This window comes from Amblyomma mixtum, chromosome 1 (genome assembly GCF_055824585.1).
Source record: "Amblyomma mixtum isolate Tamu chromosome 1, ASM5582458v1, whole genome shotgun sequence".
NCBI lineage: Eukaryota > Metazoa > Arthropoda > Arachnida > Ixodida > Ixodidae > Amblyomma > Amblyomma mixtum.
In genome coordinates, this window is record NC_143012.1 from 281222452 (window position 1) to 281243787 (window position 21336).

General features: G+C 46.7%; 1 protein-coding gene and 1 pseudogene across 1 annotated transcript in view; one reads left to right on the top strand and one right to left on the bottom strand.

The window, feature by feature from the left end:
• LOC149371895 (cell adhesion molecule Dscam1-like) overlaps positions 1 to 21336 on the bottom strand; it is a 174886-nt gene that overhangs the window by 47113 nt on the left and 106437 nt on the right. The window contains exons 4-8 of the mRNA XM_089566211.1: positions 18197 to 18346; positions 16438 to 16555; positions 15313 to 15491; positions 12536 to 12805; positions 6295 to 6699 (exon numbers count right to left, since the gene is read on the bottom strand). Of these exons, the coding sequence (XP_089422337.1) occupies positions 6295 to 6699; positions 12536 to 12805; positions 15313 to 15491; positions 16438 to 16555; positions 18197 to 18346 (1122 nt within the window). The remainder of the gene's footprint in view (positions 1 to 6294; positions 6700 to 12535; positions 12806 to 15312; positions 15492 to 16437; positions 16556 to 18196; positions 18347 to 21336) is intronic.
• LOC149371896 (uncharacterized) lies at positions 244 to 2269 on the top strand (annotated as a pseudogene).

The following is a 21336-nucleotide window of genomic DNA, read 5'->3' on the forward strand; positions in this document are numbered from 1 at the left end:
TTAATCTCTAAGTTCAAATCATTTACAAGAAAAACTCTATTCTATTCCAGCCAATCTGTCGGACCACGGATACGAATCCATCCTAGAACACTTTAATTCGACTCGGATAGGCGCAACTCCCCTTCCCACGGAGTGGAATACGGCGCTGATAACTTTGATCCCCAAGGCGGGCAAGGCCATAGATACAGATAACTTCAGACCTATTTCTCTCTCCTCGTGCGTGGGCCGTGCGTGGGCAAACTGATGGAAGCTATGGTCAATGACAGACTATCCGAGTACCTAGAAAACAAGCGAGTCTTCGCCGACTCGAAGTACGGCCTCAGGCAATAAATTGGCTGAGGACGTCCTGCTGCAGCTCAGCAGGGAGGTACTAAACCCGATCGAACATCCGAACGGGGATAAGGTAGTGCTGGCCCTAGATCTAAAGGAAGCCTTCGATAATGTGACACACGAGCAGATCCTGATACATCTTTCAGAGACGGGATGCGGCGAGAACGCTTTCAAGTACATAAGACAGTTCCTCACGGACGGAAAAGCCTACGTGAGGATCCAGTACGCGGAACACAGTCCCTTTCTATTAGGCACAAGAGGGACGCCGCAGGGAGCGGTGCTATCCCCCCTGCTTTTGAACTTGGCAATGAAGAGCCTGCCGGTCCACCTGGAGAAAGTCCCAGGTGCGCAGCACGTGCTGTACGCTGACGACATCTCCATATGGGCCACGCAGGGCTCCCTCAGAGAAATGGAGGCCAGCCTGCAGGAGGCAGCCAGCACGGTGAACGAGCACGCGAAAAGATGATGCCTTGATTGCTCCCCGCAAAAATCTGAATTCGTGCACATTCACCCCTACATAAAATGCACACACAAGGCAGCATTGAGACTTGGATCGGAACCGATATCCGAAAGAAAAGAAATTAGAGTCCTTGGTCTTTTCATCCACCAGCGTAGGCTGGCGACGACCACGCTGGACAAGCTAAAGAAGGTGGGAGATCAGGTGGGCCGAATGATCCGCAGAGGCTCGAACAAGAAAGGAGGATTGCGAAGCAAAGACGCTCTGCGGTTGGCCAATGTCCTTATAACAACCAGAATTCTATACTGGACCCCTTATGTCCGCCTCAACAAACACGACCAGAACATCATCGAGGTGATCACACGCAAAAAATGGCGAAGACCCTCGACCTCCCGATAACCACGTCTAACATGATAATCCAAGGTCTGGGTATGACGAACTCCTTCGAGGAACTAAGAGAAGCCCACCTCACAGGACAATACATGCGATTATCGCAGATGTCGTCGGGACGCCGCCTATCAGCCCGTCTGCACATAGAACACGCGACTCTAACCATGGAGAGAGTAAGAGTCTCGCAGGAGTGGCGTTACGCCCTGCACGTTAGATCACTCCCCATTAAAATGTCCAGGGATAACTACGACGGTAGACACAGGGCCAGGGCAGAGGCCTTAGCTCACCACTACGGAAGGAAACCAGGGGTATACTACGTGGACGCGTCGGGCCCGCACCAAGGCGGGTGGTACACGGCGGCGGTGATTCACGAGTCCAAAATGGTGAACGGGCTGACCTTCAAAGCCCGAAACGTAACCCAAGCAGAGGAAATCGCCATCGCATTAACGGCAACACACTCCGATTTCGAGACAATCATAACCGACTAGCGAGGGGTGCGTCGGAACGTCCTACAGGGCTGGGTCCTGTACTTGGCCTACCAGCTACTGCAAAACAGCTCGTACGCAGGAGGTCAATCCCAGCGCTTCATAGTCTGTGCTCCGGCACACTCGGGGCTAGGAGAAAACGAGGTAGTGGACGCCGCCACCCGCGCGCTCTCTAACCGGGCAGCCTCGCCCCACGCCTGCTCTGAAGAAGTAGCGGAAGTCGCCTCTCTACACTCTCAGGGAAATAACTCAACTATACCAAGATGGACATAAACTGTACCCCCCCCCCCCCCCCCGTGTAAAGGATTAACGAGAGCGGGAGAACGCCTGTTCCTCCACCTCGTCACGAGCACCATCATGTGCCCAGCCTCGCTCAAGCACTTTGACCCTGCCTTCTCCGGGGAGTGCCCGCCTGGCGGGGAGAGGTCCTCGGACCTCTACCACATGGTAGGGGCGTGCTTCTCCAACCTTGCCTTTACTCCCAACCCAAAACCCCACCCGGGATGACTGGGAGGCGACCCTACTCGCCTGTTCCGACCTGAAAGCCCAAAAAGCGATGGTCGAACGAGCAATGGCGGCAGCGGAAGCCACTGGTGTCCCGTACTAGGGACTCCACCTAGTGTTTGTGAGAAGGGCAATAAGCCTGACCCAAGAGCAACCTCCACGTAACTCTCTCTTTTCAGAGAAAAAAACGTTTTTAACACCACCTATGCCTAGGACCAGGAGGCAACAGCGAACGAACACATTGCACGATAACATTGCATCAAAAATTGCCAAGAGGCTGATAACGCAGGCTGACAAAATGACGCTTAGATCATTTTAGAAATTAGGATATATATATATATATATATATATATATATATATATATATATATATATATATATATATATTTATATTTATATATATATATATATATATATATATATATATATATATATATATAAGCCACAGCATCACCAGCTGCCAATGGTGAGATGTACTTCGTGCGTTTCGAGCGAGCCACGCAAGCTGAATCCCCTTGATTTTTCTCGTACACAAAAATAACACTAATGTAAAACGTGGGTCACCATTTATCCTCTTCATAGAGATAGGAATAGTAGAGAAATCTCATCGCATAAATCACTGTGCCGAATCCTTGATGTTTTAATTCAGAAGGAACATTAAGCAACAAATTTCTGGCTGCCCCACTTGCTCGTCGGGCAGTGATATTTTTAGAATGTCGCATTAGCACAAATTCCCTCGCATTGCCGCTTAAGGCGGTCTTGTTAAGAAAAAACAAAACAGAAAACAAAGGAAATGCGCAACAGTGTTGTTTTTTTTTGTCCGCAACTCAGGATAGGTTAAAAAAAATTGCGCCTCTCCCGTAACCGAGAGTAGAGTAAGCATGAAATGTTTACGGGCCTAACACAGGCTCCATTGCTCGGCTTAAGCAGCTGTGATGGTGGCGGCATTGAAATCCAGGACGATGCAGAAGCGTACGCGGGCACGACGAGACGCAGGCCTGACAAGAATGTACAGGGTGGTCCACTCTAAGTGCGAACACAGCTCCGCGTGGCCGCGCTCCGCGGAGCTCCAGCGGATCCGGCGCGTTCGCGCATCGAAGCAAAGTCGCGCAGGTGCACAGGGGCCCGGGGCAGGAGCTTCGTGTCGTCTGCTACAGCGCTGCGCGCACCTCACGCGAGGTGCAAGCGAGGTGCGCGCCAGCGCGGTAGCAGACGACACGAAGCTCCTCCCCCGGGCCCCTGTGCGCCTGCGCGGCTTTGCATCGATGCGCGAAGCCCCTAAGAGATCATGTATGACAACGAAGTGTATCGTGGCATTTATGTGCTTTTTGCTGGCGTTATTAGAAATCGGAAATTATAATTCCGTGCATTATCAAATGCACAGCTCGAGTGATATCTTGATGAACATTGAGAAGACACTTGCAGCAGTTATTTTTTGTGACTCGTTTGGAGAGCAACCGACGCTTGTATGCCGGTCCCGTAGGAGGGCTTAGAGAGTCTCGTTGAAACTCTTTAAATCTCGTACGGTGCCCGGATGTTCTCGTTACAGAGCCCGGATGAGTAGAATTCAGTGCCCGGATGAGTAGAATTCAGTGCCCGGATGTTGGCTCTCGGTCTCGGCGTGACGTCACCACACTGCCGACAACGGGAGCTAAAAGCGTTCAATCGATTGCGTTTCAATTTCTTTTTGAGACGAGACAGGAGCGAATAGGCACCTGAGTGGTTAGATTACTTGAATTCCGCTCACTCTTCGACATAAGCGATCCTCCTTTTTCATATATCCGTTTGGCTTCTTTTCGGGCGCCTCCCACACCAGTTATGCTAAACGAACCAAGAATATACCTGCGCACATGCAGGCTTTCAGATGTTCAAACTTGCTTTCTGTGTCCGTTGTGCCCATCTTACTTTTTTTTATACTAAATTTTCTCCGTTTCTCTTTTTTTCTTCCCACTTTTTCAAGTTGTCAAAGGGCAAGCAGATCTATCTCTCAGTTGAACGAAAACCACAGACAGTATTTCCCTCTTCACCTAATAGCCTAGTTTGCCCGTCGGCTTGTCTCGCTTGCTTTGCGCACCAGCATTTGCTACATTTCTCGCCTTGTTATTTTTAGACTACAGTTATTCCTCCGCTGTGGGATTTAGCGAAGCGCGTCCGCCAATTTTGTCCACTGCTTGCAACGCACCGTCGACTCAATCCTTCTGCGCGTCCTCTTCAATCGTCTCCCTTAGCCTCTCAGCAAACTGCATCGAGATGCTCGGTTACCAGGACCGCTCAAATCAATAGAAACATTATTTATTTTCATTTGCTTATTTCTTGCTGTATGAAAAATACATGATACTGCGCATCGGCAATGAAAAAAGAGTCATTCTTTCAGTTTTCGTCTTTGCACGAGCTAGGATAGTCACAGCACTATCCCACGGCAATTCACGCTGCTTAATTCGTGAGGCCTTTCTCCTGCTATGGACATAGTTCGACTGCTACAGGTGAACTGCTTGTCCCTAAATCTGGTGTTTGCTTTCTGGGAGTATTTTTTATACATTTAAGAAATAAAATTGTGTAGTTAGAGGAACTAAAGACAGCATAAAAATATTTATGTAATGTGTATGTTTTTCAACATTTCTACGAATAATCAGTGTTGATACAAAATTAACTGTGTAATGGAAATGATTGCCAACTAATTAGAGTGGTAAGGAAGACCGGCAACAGAGCCGGAGAACCCCGGTTCAATCTCTGGTTCTGCGCGTTTCATGCATGTCTTATAAGAGAACAGTGCACGTTAAAGAATTCAGTCTTCTAATTTGGCCCGGAGTCCCTCCCTGGCGTCCCTCGTAGCCTATGCATCGCTTCTGAAAACGCACACACACACACACAGACACACAAACAGACACGCACACACGCACGCACGCACACGCACACCCACACACACACATACGCACGCACACGCGCACGCGCACACACACACACACACACACACACACACGCACACACGCGCGCACACACACGCACTCACGCACGCACGCACGCGCACACACACACACGCACGCATGCACACGCACACAGAGAGAAAGAAAGAGAGACACACACACATGCGCGCGCGCGTGCGCATATGTGCGCACACGCGAGCATTCTGGCCCTTATACGCACGCGCACTCAAAAGAACATGACGACAAGGACGTAGGAATGCCCATAAACTTATGCTTACACGCGCAAGGGCACTAACACGCACACAGCTAACATGTGTTCACATGTGTGCACATGCGCGCAGCACACGCACGCGCACATACGAACTCCCACACACAGCTGGGCACTATTTTGTAAACCGTAGCGTAAAGTTTCTACGTAGTCGAGAATCAGCGAATGACTCCGGTCAGTGCTCCTCACATCATTTAAATTTCCAATAGTTCCTTGTTCCATGGCAGAATGTGACATTTTGATTTTTACGTCTGAAGAATTGCAGGGTTTTTGTCAGTATATGAGAGTAAACGAGAGCAGTAAACACGCTAAGTATGCTTACTGTGCGGTGTTTGATGCTACCGTAAGCTAGCATAAAGAGTCAGGGCGAAGCGCTGATCGCCAGGTAAACCGCATACATTCGGTACGGCCATTATTTTGGCAAAAAAAAGCCTTGTGAGTTTCTGCAAGTTTCTTAAGCTCTTTCTTTAGGGAAGTCCATAAAACTAGAATTCAGAGGAAATGGCCGTGTATCGCCCTAAGGACTCCACTGAGGCAGCACGGTAACAGCTAGCTTAGCCTTGCGCCACGATTCACGACTAACCGCCGGCAACCAGCCGGTATCGACCTACTCAATTGTAGGGGAAACATCCCGTTCCTATCACCGGCAAATGCCAGTGATAGGTTATAGCGACGAACTCTGAAAAAGGGTTGGCAATATCGGCAATGGCGGAGGGTGCTGGAAGCTCTGCGCAAGTGGTCTAACACAGCCTGTCTCAATTCGCTTTCTAGCTCAGTCGGGACTCCTCTGCTTGTAAATTTTGCGACATTGCAAATACATTCAATAAAATAATTTATTTCTTTGTTGTCAACACCTCTTCCTACGTCTCCGTAGCTGCCACGCCCCTACTCTCTACGGCCAAGCAAACGGGGTAGCACGAAGACAAATCCGCTTACCTTTTTGCCAAGCCAGGGAATCGATAGGATGGCCGCCGTAGGGGCACCGTAGCGTGAGTTGTGTGCCTGACACCACGGTGACGTTGCGCATGGGCCTGACGAAAGGCGGTCCCTGCACATCGAGCCTCGCCGAGTGCGATTCGGTCGCGATGTCGTTGCGAGCCACGCAGCTGTACTCGCCGCTGTCTTCGACGCGTGCCTCGGAGATGTTGAGCAGGGACTCTACTTCAGAGGCGCCTCTGTCGGCGCTGATCTTCAGCCGGTGCGAAGGGTAGAGGAAGTCGCCGTCGATAGCCCAGCTGATCTCGGGCGCTGGGCTGCCACGCGCTCGACACAGTAGCGACACTGGGTCTCCCCTCTTCACCATCAGCGGCTGGAAGGTTTCCACCAGCTTCGGAGATATGTCTGCGTAAAGAATGAAAGAAAAACTTTATGACGCATATCGCAGCTGTACTAAAAGAACGGAATTATCTTTTAATAAACATAATGGGTGCCCTCACCGATGCACAATTAAATAATGAAAAGGCATTGCAAAGCCTTGGCCCCTTTGGCGAAGAGAGCAACAATACAGAAGAGAGGAGCAGTAACCTGAATCTCGAGTATTCAATTAAAACTGCATATTGCTGAACATCATTGCGTCCTTCCTGAGGAGCTTCTAAGACACCGATATGATAGCGTTCCATTATTGCTTCAAAACACAGTTAAAATTTCATTTGGGATGCTTATGAGTGATGGAAAGTAGTTGATGGCATAAAAAACACGTGTGTTTTATTTGTGACATATAGATTACGCTGAAGGTAAATCTCGAGTAAACTTCTTTTTGAAGGCACTGGAGTGAAAGTCTTCATGCATTTGCGGTAAGAATAGCATGTAGGTAGTCGTTTTCAAACGATAGCTGTGTGGCTTTCACTCCCCGGCCTACGCATCGGTCGTCTGAATGGAATATCAAAGCAGCCATAAATAAAGTGGGCCAAAAACTGCAAAGAGGAAGAAAACCAGGCTAAGACCATGGTCATGTGCCATTAAGCCTGAGGACATCATCATCATCATCACGCGGTTCAGGTGCATGCCGCTCACTTCCACAGCGGACGGGATGTGAACATCAAATTACACTAAGGGATTGTAACCAGACAAAGAGGAAACTCAAGAAAGATACGAAAGTGGATTTTGATGTTGCAAATTAATTCGCATTTTCCGATATGTCCGAGTTTGCAGCTACAATAAGGATATCGATAATGCTCAACAATAGATTCGGTTTTTGTGGTGAGGCATCGTGCTTTCAGGGAAGATGAAAAGGCACGCTGTCTTTTATAATGAGACTAAAAAACTTGTCAAAGGAATTCAAGCACTCTTAGCTTAGCCCTTATGCCACTCTGCCAGCACTACGAAGCGGAGAACGGTTCGTCTAAAAAGGGGTTCTGTGCATTAACCGCATCTATGTGCTCAGTAGCAGCAGTGTCCCAACAGGTGAGTGGCGCTGCATGATTAGGGAGACAGGTAGTGTCCTGCGAACGTGAAATGCGACGCGGGTTCGACGCCGGTGCAGACAACTGCACGAAAGCTCGCAACAGCAGCATAATGAGCGAGAAGGACGCTGACCGCCTCTGTACTGCTGAGCACGAAAGGAGAATGAAACCTGTTTTCAACAACTGGCTGAGTGCAATTCCAAGAGTCTGGCAACATCTGTGACCCATCCAAGGATATGTGATGAACTCCCTCGTAAACGTTATATTTAAAGAAGCTTTCAAAGCTATGTTGTAATGCGCTCTTCATATCATGTACGGGGTCGTCAGTGTTTACGTGTGTTCGGCACTTTTTTTGTAAATTTGGATTAACAATGTTCAGATTCCACAATGCGTTACTTATACGTGAACTCGATGAGCTCACACAGACCATATGGGTGGAAATGCTTGCGCTCATACTTCTGCAATTCTTGAACATAAAATTGTGTGACAGAATTTAGGGCATGCTTCGGAATAAAAGTTTGATATTTCTCCAAAGCAGCGCACAAAGTAACTTCTTTCAAGCTGCAAGAACAGTAAGTAACCAAGCAACGAGGCCTGCTTTTCAGCCGTATTGTGAAGCCCTTGCGGCACTCCTGCGGACAAAAATATGGCCCCCAAAGGGGAGGACGAGGGTTCTGCTTACCTCACACATATTCAGAAGTGCCGTTTTACGTGGCTGCGAGGTAGAATCCGTTAGGCGGTTACTTTTGGAAAAGAAGATACCTTCCCGTGCAAATCCAAAACTAGGTTCCGCAATGCATTTTGTCTGTGTTCTAAAAATGCTGCAAGGTATCACTTTTCCAAGCATTCTTACATGTCAAAAAAACTAAAATTTGGATGGGAACCGCAACCACCACTTGAAACACAGGCTGTTGAGATTAAAGAAAATTTGGCGTAATGTTTCGTTAGAGCTAGATTGAAGCGGCGAAAACGCCACATGTAGAAAGAGGTAACACGAACTATGAAAAGCAGTAAATATGCAGCTTTCGTGTGGACGTACTTGTCCTTGATAGCAATAAGGACCTAAGCTGCATAGGTTCATAAGCTTAGGTTTGTTGATTTGTTGTCTTGCGATTTAATACCGAGCACGCATTTGAGGAAGCACTCAGGCATGTGTCGCCCCTCCTAATGCACGCTGCAGTTTTGGCTTTTACTTTAGGGAGGAATGCACTCGAAAGCTATCTTTATTCCTTTCCTTCAGCTACTTCGCACTAAAATGCATTTATAGCGCTTTCAAGCACTTTTCATGCTGTGCGCATTTTTTTTTTCCGTGAACTGCATCTCAATGGCTCAGTGGGCGGGACGCATTCTATACGTTCGGCACAAGATGGCCTTAGATGCTAACGTCCCTTAAAGTAGAACAGAACAGCAAGACGCTTGTTATGCTGTGAATGTCCAGTCAACTTATTTTGGACATATATGGCGGGATGACTTCTCGAAGTGACTATTTCGCCGTAATATGGAGAGAAAAATGAACCACACCGGTACACTTTCTTAGGGAACACAGTAAGCCCGCGACATGTGTCATCAGTTCGAGCGCGTATGTTCTAAAGACGCTTCGCGCAAAGGTAAAGAAAAATTTAGCATAGAAAGATCGCGTAGAAAAAGAAAAAGGAAATGAGGGAAAACTAAGAAAAATGACGGCAGCTCGCAAAGCAAAAACAAAGCCAGAAAACGCGGAGAAAAAAATTCTTTCCTTGGCGGCTGGCCTCATCCATGGCATATCGATTACTGCTCGTCGTCATCGTAAGCTGCGGAAGAGAGGACAAAGCTTCGTTTCTCTCCCGGCCGCAGGAGCGAGTAGGGCTTTTCTTTTTACCATTCTTGAGACGGGGGCGGGGGGGGGGGGGGGGGTACCTCAGTGTCGCTCTCGTTCCTAAGTCCGTGGGTTAATGGTGACGTCCATGGAAACGCAACCGACCGTGCTGCCCTCCGACGTCCGTCAAAGAGAGCGCGCTCTTTCCGCCAACATAGATAGGCGGGAGCTCCTTGCTGTGCAGGGTATACATGCTTTTGTCCGGACTTTTTCTCCATTCGGTCTCAGCCTTCCGCGCAAGTAGTCTCGCTCGGTTCACCCGAGCGAGCCAGGCTTATTAGGTTACAAGAAAGGAAAGCAGGCTCACATCGTTTTCCAGATGCGATCCCTATACCGGGAACAACGCTCTCTAAGCCTTGGAGCCAGCACTGCTTTCTTTAGAATGGGGTTTCGAAAAAGTAACTGCGTGCGCTCTTGTTCGGTCTTTATGAACGGAGTGGTATTTTATTATGAAGCACTGCGAAGATTCTTGTGGTTTCTAAAAGAGAACAAAATAATGAAAACACTCCCCTGGTGAACGTAACCGTATTTTATGGTAGCTATGACTAGTGCGAGCTTACTAAAAACATATTTTCAAAATCACAAGTAAAAAAGCTCCCAATAGTCCATTAGTGAAGGATGGTGCCAGAAGAGCATATAAGTTAAAAAACAGAACTCTCTTCTCCTCTGAGAATAAATAAGGGGAGCAAAGATTTCCGGTCATAAAGAACAAAATTTTGTATGCGGCTTAATTTTCTTGTTGCGCATGAATGAACCATGAGGTGTCTTGCTTTGTTGCGCATTTGTTTTTCGGTACGCACTCAGTTTAGTACGAAGCGTTAACCAGGTGAATCCTATTGTCGGGCTCTTACTTGGTAATAAAAGGAGAAGCGTCAACTGATCCATTCAGCAGTCCTCAACATTCACGTAATACACCCGTTGTCCCGGGCTCTAAGAACAAGAAACAGGCCCAGAAAACGGTCTGTTCGAGCTCCAAATCAGAGCTGGCGAAAGGTTGCCGTGCTGAAGCCGCCAGCAACTAGCTTTATCGCTCTTCCCCAACATTCAGATATAATGATTGTTCTCGAAATTTGTACTCTGCGCAACGCAGGTTGAAGACATTAATGGAAAATGGGATGACTGAAGCCTTGCTATTATAAAGATGGACACCAGGTTTTAACGTGTTCGTGATGAAATAGAGTGGGGAATGAGTTGGGAAAAAATTCATGAGACGGCAGGTGTCTCGGACAGCATCTTCGCCGGAGGATGGACGTGACATTAATAACGCAGCAGCTCACATCGAAGCCCTCGAGACAAGCCATCCCGAGTCTAGCGTCTGGTCTGTGAGGTTCTGCTAAGCTTACTTTTTTCCTTCTCATATATGTGTTTCCCTTGTTCACTTAGTTTGGGAGCACACAAAAATGAATAAAAGTTCTTCATCTAAGTGGTATGAAAGAAATTTTGGCAGTAAAAAGGAATACGATGCTACGAAATGGATGACATAAATAAGCCAAAAGGCGTGTCAGGAGTGAAATTACTACCATTTCTCCGTTTGCCGCATCTCTTATCTCATTTACGTCTAGGCCTTTGCATTTCCCGCAGACAGTTTTGAGGGGTTCAATGGATTTAGCTAGTTTTTGATGCGTCCCAACAACGAATATTTCTGTGGAACTTTGAAGTAGTTTCGTAGTCGCAAAGCTGTAAGACAAACTCACACTTGAAAACATCTTCTTTTGAACCCGCCATAGAGGCATATCTGTATGTAATTGAGAACTGTCTACATTTCTTTCATTAGTCTGTGTCGCGTGGCGCATTATACATGTATTCTGTTGATTTTTCCCTCGTTAGTCTGCACTTAAAATGGTTTTTTAGCAATAGAAGAGGAAGGCAAAACATTTTTTTTTGCTCTGATTTCTTTACTAATTATAAGTTCTGCAAATGAAATCGATGGTATAAATAACAACCTGAGAATATCATGCCGACGGTTTTCTTTTATCGTCCAAAATCCACTTTAACGTTCCTACAGCGTTTGCCAAAACTTTTTCGTATTGCGAACTCCACCAGAGTGAAAGTAGACTCTTTAATACTTGTATTTTTTCCTCTCCAGCAGTACATTTCTTCTTCTTCTGAACACCCTAATATCCTCTCATTCCAATTTTCTTTGTGGCTAATACGCTTGAGCGATAATTCATTTGTCCAGAATTTCTCAGCTTGTCCCACACTAAATGCGCCGATGTTTCACTTACTCAATTTTCGAAATCACCCTGCGATAGCTCTCAAAGTTCGCGCGTTCAAGAACTCAATCTCCATGGACCACCTGCTTCCCCTTCACATTAGCTCAACAAGTTCACTACTCTATGATGGCGACGGGAGTTTAGCGAATAGCAACGTTGTGTTTGCAAATCAGTTTACAAAATGTCTAATGCATCCATTTTGCCTTAAGTGACATTAAACCGGCGCTCCAATAAACAAGTGTTTAAACTTGAGTTAATCCACCAACTATGTGATCATCTGACCATAAGCTGCACCTCAGACGAAATACTGCTGACAACATCAAGGTTTGAAAACTGCAATAACAAGAAATGCTGTTTTTTTTTTTAACTGGAGCAGTGAATTCATAAGCTGTTTCACTAATCGAACAGCCATATTCACACGACTGGATGCTTATATTCTATGCCTGAGTGCCATGTTATTGTAATCGTCGATATTCTAGGTACCGATGTATTCTGGAGGAGTGCATATCGGCATAAATTTTCAATAACGGCCAGAACTTTTTCACTGACTAGAACACGCAAAAGAAGAGTGTCAAGTCGCATATGGGGCTTGACGTGCCGAAGCTACACATGTGGTAGATTGACACCGTAGTGTACTGCTCCGGATTAATTTGCACCTGCGATGTTGCACCTAAGAAGGTAGCGGGCCCGCTGCGCTTGAGACTCACCGTCTAGTCGAAGTCTGGCGGCGGCCTGACACGAGTCGCGGTCGTTTGTGGCGAAGCACTGGTACATGCCGGCGTCCTCCCGGCGCACGGTCCGGATGCGGAGCCTCTCCTCGGCCACCAGCTCGATGCGGCCGTCGGGCAGCAGCGGGGCTCCGTCCCTGCGCCACGCGACGCGGTGGACGGGCTGCCCTTCCACGCTGCAGTTGAACTCGGCCGGCATGCCGATGGCCACCGTCTGAAGCCGAGGCTCCAGCCGCGCACTCAGGGGCACTGCGAGTCGGAAGGAAAGCAGGGAACCTAAATACAACATTCAGCGACTGATGTTTAGGAAAGTTGCGCATAGTTAGCACTTAACTCTAAGCCCTAACGTTCCCTAAAAACTTGCGTGCCTTTTGGCACGTCAATAAATATTGCGTTATTTGGAACCAGGCAATCAGCATAGCGCTACCATTACGGCTTAATAATGTTTAATATAACTTTTTCCTTTGTAAGTTATTTGAACGTTTTCTTCATTTGTCTTCCAGGCGTCTTTGTCAGTTCTGCAAAGCGCCAATTTTTGTTGTTGCATTCACTAAGATAATGAGTGATAGATTTTCCTATAAACAATATCAGCGTTGCTTACCTATATTTTGGCTTTGTTTTTAGAATATTAGAAGGTAAAGAGAGGAGATTTCGGAGAGTAGTTGACATTATAATATAAGCGCAAGAACTAAGTACTCACCTAGTAGAACAGATCTGATTTTGGTCTGAGAGGACTGATAGCTACAGAAGAACAGCAACTGATTATGCGCTTAAACAGGAAGGAAAGTGCGCGCTTAAAATTTTCAGAAACACGGCGAACACAAGAAGAAATATTACACACATCGTCAAAGGTCGTAAGTAATCCATCGCTAAATGCCCACATCACCTTTTTGCCCATTTTGCTTGTGTTAGTTCTAATACAAAGAGCAAATATCGATCACATGCAGCTTTTCACCCTTCTCAGCCCCAAGTGTTCTTCGTAGAGCGGGTTTTGCAATCACGAAGCGAAAAAGTTTTCGTTCAGTCCTTGATTCTCGACACAGACTGCAAAGGCACCGGCTGGGCTCAAAACCGCGCTTCTCTCAAAGGCTTCAGACTACAGACACAAAAGACGGGCCTGTATTTACTGGTTTAAAGCCTGCGACCATATTTTAGGCAGAAGACTGCTTGCTGAAACGGCGACAGTACTTCTACCCAAAACGTATACCTGCTGGAACCATGACAGAAAGTCGGACTTTTAAGGCGGAAGCCTTTAATGCCTCATACTGTCGTCAGCCGCCGTGTTGGCAGATGTGCCCGCGTTTTGGCTTCACTGCTTAAAAAAAAACTGTTGAGGCTGGGAATCGAACCAGGGCCTTTGGCATTTGAAGTGGAGACGCTCCCACAGCATGAATGAATTTGAGCATGAATAAAGGCGCACCTATTGAATGCATGGGTTTCATAAATAAAATAAAAGAAATAAAAAATAGCAATAAGAAAAGAAACAAAAATAAATAATAAAATTAAAAAACAAAATATAAGAAAAATAAAAACTAGAATACGATAAATAAAAACAAACAAACAGTGCGCCAGGTAACGCTTTCGCCTTGCAGCACTTTACAGAGCCAAAGTGCCCCCTGAAGTTTTTTACATCATTGCTCTGTCAGAGAATGCCCTGTCCTCATCGTCCTCGTTATCATTCATACAATTCTGATTCGAACGTTTACAGAATATAGGCGAAAGCTCTATGTTTTTTCTAGCCGCCCATGTCTTTCTGTGTTTAATTGCAGCGTGTTGTTGTTACTAGTGAATAACTGCAAAATAGGCGCTAGCGTTCGTAGATTTCAAGCTGTCTCTTAGCCTGGTGCTTGTCTTCTAGAGGTTGAAATCATCACATGTAAGACATTCTTGGACAAAAATTTTGAATGTTGCGGAATCGGAAGATAATGTTATGCAAATATTACAGCTAATGGTTCATTCTTGCGTTGTGTAGCAATATCATTATTTTATTTTTTTCTACCGTTTGCATCGAGCACTTAATACTGCCATAAAAATAAATGGCGAATGGTTTTCACGTTAGCAAAAACGTTAATAGCAAAAAAATGCGGGCCTATCGCCGGGAAACCTGCGTATATATTGATTGTTATAGTGCAATCTTACAGTATGTCAAAAAATTGCCTTCATCAAATCTTTCCCGTTTAAAAATACATTTGTCTAGAATTATTGGGCGTGAGTGAGCCTTTGAACCCACCTCGAGTAAAGTGAACTGCTTGTGCTATGCCTTCTTTGAAGAAAGCTGCCTCTCATGCCATTAAAAAGAAGTATTCATCATCTTCAATACATAGCCACGATTAAGCATAATATGCACATCTGTTTCGGCCGAGAATGTTTCATCCCTAAGGAGGAGAAATGCAAATCGTGCTTCATCTAAGATTTCAATGATATTATTCACAACTACAAGAGAGAGAAAAGAAGCACATCACAGAACTTGGGAAGATAAAACTGTGAAGCGAAATACTGATTTCGTTTCGCGCGTCATTTAGATCCCTTAACAAGCGTGCAACGACAACCGTCTCAGCATCGAAGCAACGTGCGTAGCCTGAAGAATTTCTTCCATACACCTACCCCCCCCCCTCCCCCTTCCTGAAAAAGCACCAGAAGCTGAAACACCTGACAAGAAAAAGGCACAGTCGATACCCAAGCCCGAGGCATAGCTGCGAGGGAGGCACCGACTATTGACGCCCGCATAGCAGGGATGCCAGCAGGCAACGACCCACCTGCAACCGAGAGCAGGGTTTCGATCTTCTGCTCTCCCACGGTGTTCCGGGCTACGCATACGTAGCGGCCGCCGTCTTGCACATTGACGCCGCGAATGCTGAGCACGCCGTTGGAAGACTGGAGCCGGTCCGACTCGGCGACCGAGAGGCGCCTGCCTGCGCGGTCCTCGCGGTACCACCTGCGTGACCAGAGTGGGGCAGCGCCTGAGTCGGTGTCGCGAACAAGGCGGGTTTCGACATGGCCAAGAATCGGCTTAAGCAACCCTTCACTGCACTGAGCATCCCCTCTCATCTCGGTGGAGACCCCTGCTTTAATTTCACCACGCTGTTTATGTTACGCAGCCTCACCAGCTTTTTTTGTTTTGTTCTGGTAAATGCGGGTTGGATGTGTCGACCGAGTACAATCGTCCTGTGATCTAAGGCTGCTTAAGAAGTAGAGTTCTAGCGAGACTTCTGAAATGAATGCGAAGGGAAGCTCACGCGACAAAATACAGCATTTTATATACCTGTATTTTGAGCATGTCAAAATACAGTGAATGGTAGGTATGGCTTTTTTGGAATCATGTCCAAGTGTTGTGACACGCGCATTCAAAAGTTGCGGGTCTCTTTCACTTTCACCCAGCTGCCCTCAGTCGCAGCTGTCGTGCTGGTCTGTAATTAGCGCAAAACGGAACAACAAGAAATTTGCTAAAAACTGGCATTCATTTCGTACGTTACAAAGCAGAAGTTTGAAAGCGAAGATATATATAGGAGACACCATACCAGGAAAGATTTAACCGTTTTTAAATGTACAATATCCTAAAGATATGACTGAACAGTGATTCCTCAAAAATGTTGCAACTTTTTATCCCCTCTCTGTCGTGTTGGAGAACGCATTCATAGCCTGGCTAGCACGTGTTTATAGTGTCCGCGTTTGTCGTCTTCGCGTGTGGTGATTTCTGTGTTTCTGTTTGGCTGATCGCCTGCACAAAATGGCCATAAATATGCTGGTATGAACGCTTGATTTCTCGTTCTTTGTGTCCGCCAGACAGATCACACCTGGAACGCGTAACAAGGAATCGACCGATACTTTCTGTTCTTTTGTTATCTAATAGTGGGCTCACGCATGAGACATGCATTACTTACGTGTAATGTGGGGGTGGGTACCCTTGAGCGACGCAAGGTAGGTCAACATGGCTGCCCACAGTTGTCCTGACTTCGGGAAAGTTGAGGGTGACTTTCACCTGTGTCATCGCGTGCGCATCTGCGATAACAACGAAAAATTACCTGTGATACTGTGACACCCAGAAATCAGCATACCCTGCGCAAGTCCCCGCTAAATATTTTTTTCTTTCTGGGTATTACGTCGCGCCCATTGAAGGAACAAATCTAAAAAAATATATAAATCGCAATGCAGCCAAAAAATGTGGACAGAATAATTACTGTCATCTGCTCTCTTTAGAGAAGATTAGACCTAAGCTTGCGAAGTGTCTATTTCTTTGCCGAACCTTAGCATTACTTAGTTATACTTGCCCCACGGATGCCAAATTATCCAAGGAAGCCAATGGAAGTTTTTCTTTAGCACATCTGCTTTAACGCTCAAAAGCTGCATCACGAGCAGTCGGTACTGTCCAAGGATTTTTTTTATTTACTTATTTACTTAAAACAGAGATTTTGAAAACAAGAGAAAGGCGCTTGCTCCATGAATCGCACATTCTCAGCGCATTGAAAACTTGAATGAAAGAGAGCTGCGGAGCTCAGTTCGCTGTACTGTTTATGCTGCCGGGCAGTAGTCTGCTTTGAGCTTTGATCGAGTTTTCCTTAACCAGCGACACCCCGAAGGAAAAAGCGACGACGCTAGTTTACCCCTCTTTCTTTCCGTTAGCCCTTCACAAGCATCTAAAGCGATGCTAGTACGTGAGAACGATGCGAAGACGAATTGGTCGCACCTTCAGCTCAGTAGGAATTACTTTGCAAGCACACGTGCGGACGTACATTTCGGAGCGACGACAAAACTGCCAGAGGGCACGCCGAACTCTGGGCACGTCTTCCGAGGGCGTCGTCGTCAAAGCGTGCGACCAGCGCCTACGAAATCACTGAATCCGCTCCCGCAGGCCTTTTTCCACAGAAGGGCGTTGCAGCAACGCGAATTGAAAAGGCGCTTAAAACTAGATTTGCAGCATGGTTTAGACAGCTTTTCCGGGTCAGAGCCTAGACTCTTCCTCACATCTACCATATTTTTTAACTTTACTTTGTGCTTCTTTTTTCCCAATGCCAGAACTGGCATTGAAAATTAAGTTTGATCACAAAGCTCTCGTGCGTCTTACCGGTGCCGTTTAAGGCAAGCTTCTCTCCAGAATACCTTTCTTAATTGTTTGCTATTGCGTTACGCATTTCGTTGGCTTCGACTCGATGGTATTAAAATGTGGCTTGCTTATCGTGGAGAATTTCCTCAATGCGAGTAGGCTGCCTACTAAAAAAAGCGAATTGATAGCATACTGATCATTAATAGTATGCAGGAATCTAATTCAGCTCCTTTAGTGTACTTCGTCCATTCTAACTGTTCTTTTCTTGACACTGAATAAGTGAGGCGCAAGCCCAGACTTCTCTCCATTCAGCTGAGTAGCGCAGTACCTTAGCGCTGATCGATGCGTCTGGAATAATTAGTGACATTCTGAGGACATTTATCCTCGCTAATTGAAGCATTTGTACAGTACATGTTTAGCAGGTGCCCTTACATTGTTAATGACGCTCACAATACCCGTAAATGGCATTATTCAGCGTTATATTAACTGCTTGCTTGGCAATAATTTTCTGAATATACTTTGTATACATTAGTTTAAGCTTTTCAAAAGAGTAAAGGCGTCGAGCTCTGTTTCCTTCTGAGGGTCTCAATGTACCTTACCAGACACGGTGATCTTGCCGGCGACTGAGCTTGCTGTCAGGTGACCCGTGAGACGGTGCCGCGTTCTGCAGCGGTAGCTCCGGTCGGCGTCTTCGGGCGTTGCCTTGTGCACCAGCAGCTCGCCACTTTCCAGAAGGGAGTAGCGGTCTTCTGCGAGGGCGAGAAGAATATTGCGCAATCAAATATACCTCTTGAAAGTAACAGTGTGTGCGCTTTTTGACATTAAAATACCTCTACACGACATTTTACGGCGTTGACTAGATATGCAACAGTACTAAAAGAATCTATATTGATGTGCAAGATAAAAACGCTTTTACCACGATTACATCTTTAGTCTTTGCAGATGACCTCACTTTCGATTCCCACTTGAGGTGACAAGTTCTCGGGAACGTTTTCCTAGTTTTTCGATTATAACACCGATTGTGGTCTGCTAAGTGTTTTAGAAAAACTCCCAGAATGAGCCTATTACGGCGGCGGAGGAGCGGAGAAAAGCTGCCCATTTCTGCGCACCTCGATGTAGTTTCTTTCGTTTTTAGTTACAACTGCACTGAAGTTCGGCATCATTATCAACAATGAGCACTTTTGCACCTTGCACCGGTGCGAAGTTAGTCCGTCCAGGTAAAATTGACGATTCAGCACCCTCAAGTAGGTATGCATGTAAAGAGTCACCACTCTAATTTCAAATGTCACGATACCCTCGTTAGCTTGCTATCATCTCGCTTACTAATCTTTGTGCTTCGTACCCGGGAACCCGGAAGCCTCCACGGAGCAGTCGTTCTTCATGACTTCACGACTTCACAGTCATGATTTCATGACTGTGCATCGCTCAGACATTTAAGGGAGTGAAAGTGGTTGTTCATGTCGTAGTTTTTCTTGCTCAAGCAAGAAAATCTGGTTGATAGCTTGCCCACGTCTGGGTTAGACTTTGAAAGAGCCTTTATTCCAGCGTATGCGCCGCAGACACATCCCACGATGTCTGGTGCGATGCCACGAAAAAGGAAACGTCCCTAATGTAACGACACTCGGCCGCAGTTTTGGATAGACGAGCCATCGCAATGCTGGGTCGTCGGCACCACTTCTGCCCAGTGCGTCGGAGACGTCCCACATGCCGCGACTCGCCATGGTCTGGTAATATATAGTGCTGTGGCCTTAGCTGACTATTCCCGCTAAAATCCAGCTCCTATAGAATCCAATAGCACACAAGACTTCCTCTTCCACTATGATCGACTGAGGCACGCCACTGAATTTCCGCAGACATGGGTCGTGACCTAGCTCTCAATAAGCCAGCGCACAGACATTTTCAACAGGTGGAAATGGGCACCAGAAATCTTCGTCGAATTTGTCATTAAACGGCTCCAGTCGGTATTGCTGACATTTGACACCGCTTGAATCGATGGCCCAAGCTGCTGCTGCCGTTTCCAAGACCGTCGCGTGTTGAATTCGTTGGCTTTCAGCATTCACTAATTTGTCCCCAACTCACATGTCAATAAAAACTGTACTTCAAACTCCAGGCCTGGCGCGTAATTCTTGTGCTCAATCCACTAAGCGTGGCCGCACCCAACGAGCTTGCCGGCTACAGCAAATCCGTGCGGACGGACAACAGCAATCTTAACCGTCAAATCATAACAGGAATACGTACAACAGTCGACATCGCCTATGATTGTGAGCATCACGATCAAACCCTTTTAACGCGTCGACTGTCGTTGGTTTCATATCTAGGACTGCGTTGGCATAAAAATGGTAGGGTTTTAGCGCAGTTGAACCGAGTAGAAACAACGCGAAAGCAGGTGTTTAGCTTGATTGGCTCATAGTTTGACTTTGATGGGTCGTCAGCACTTCTGGCGACCATATTAAACGAGGGTTAAGCTCTGATCGCGCTTACGCTGATCTGATCTGTTCGCGCCAAAGATGAAAGTTGATGAAGACGACATCTATGCACAGCACGCGAGTGTGTTGCAGTTTAAATCGAGGCGTCACCAGCTGTGGCGATAGCATGCAAGACTGCAACGTTGAACCTGTTGTTTCGCACAGAATTTATTTTATTCGAATGTTGCTGCAGGTAACGGACATTTACAAAGGATTGGACTTTTTACCGGATTGACTTCCTCTCCTGATGCGCTGTATATTCTTGCCGACCTTTTAGTTCTGCTCTTTTCTATCATATTTGTGCCACGAGACGTCTACCTACGTGCTCTGTAAATAGTTTTTTTTTTAATGTATATACACACACACATATATATGTTCAAAAGAAAACATTCGACAGAAGTCTGTCTGGTTGGGAAATTTAATGTTAGGAGAAGGTAAGTGACGCCAACCAAGTAAAATACAGGAAAAACACGACGTTTCGGGACCGGCTCGGCCCCTTCTTCACGGTGTGACTACGGGCGAGCGCAGCTTGGCTTTTTAAGCCCCTGTGTGGAGGACCTGCGGGTCAATGGCCGCAGCCCATGGACGTAGGATGAGGGGAGAGTCCCCAGGGAACGATTAACATTCTCTCGTGTTTGCTGTATGTGCCACGACTCGAGTAGAAGCCTCCTGCGTGGGTTAGCTTCCGTTTCCAATACAATGGTGCTGTCGAAGTCAATTGGGTGGTCACACCCTTCACAGTGTTCGGCCACGGCGCTGCGTTGACGATTCATGTGACGGACGTCCGCTTTGTGTTGGTTCATCCTTTCCGCGAAGTTCTTCGTTTCCCCTATGTACGACGCCGGGCAGACGGAACACGGAATTTTGTACACGACGCCCTGGGCCTTTTCTCTGGGCTGCCGGTTTTTTGGGCGGGGGAGAAGGCGACCGATAGTGCTGGTCGGTTTGTGCGTTGTCAGCACCCCCTCTTTTCCGAGAATGCGACCGAGCGTCTCGCTCACGCCTCTCACGTAGGGGATGCAAACACGTTTCCGCTTCTGGCATGCGTCTGAGGAAATAATAGACCGGATTTTGTTTTGCCTTTCTTGCTTCCTGATAATGCGCCGGATGAATGAGCTTGGGTAGCCGTTCTTTTGGAGGTCAGAAATGACTCGGTTCTTCTCCTTCCTTTTATCTTCACTTGAGGAACATATGGAGTCGGCTCTCTTCAGTAATGACGTCACGACAGATGCTTTGTGCGGGATGGGATGGTTCGAATCGAAATGTAGGTACCG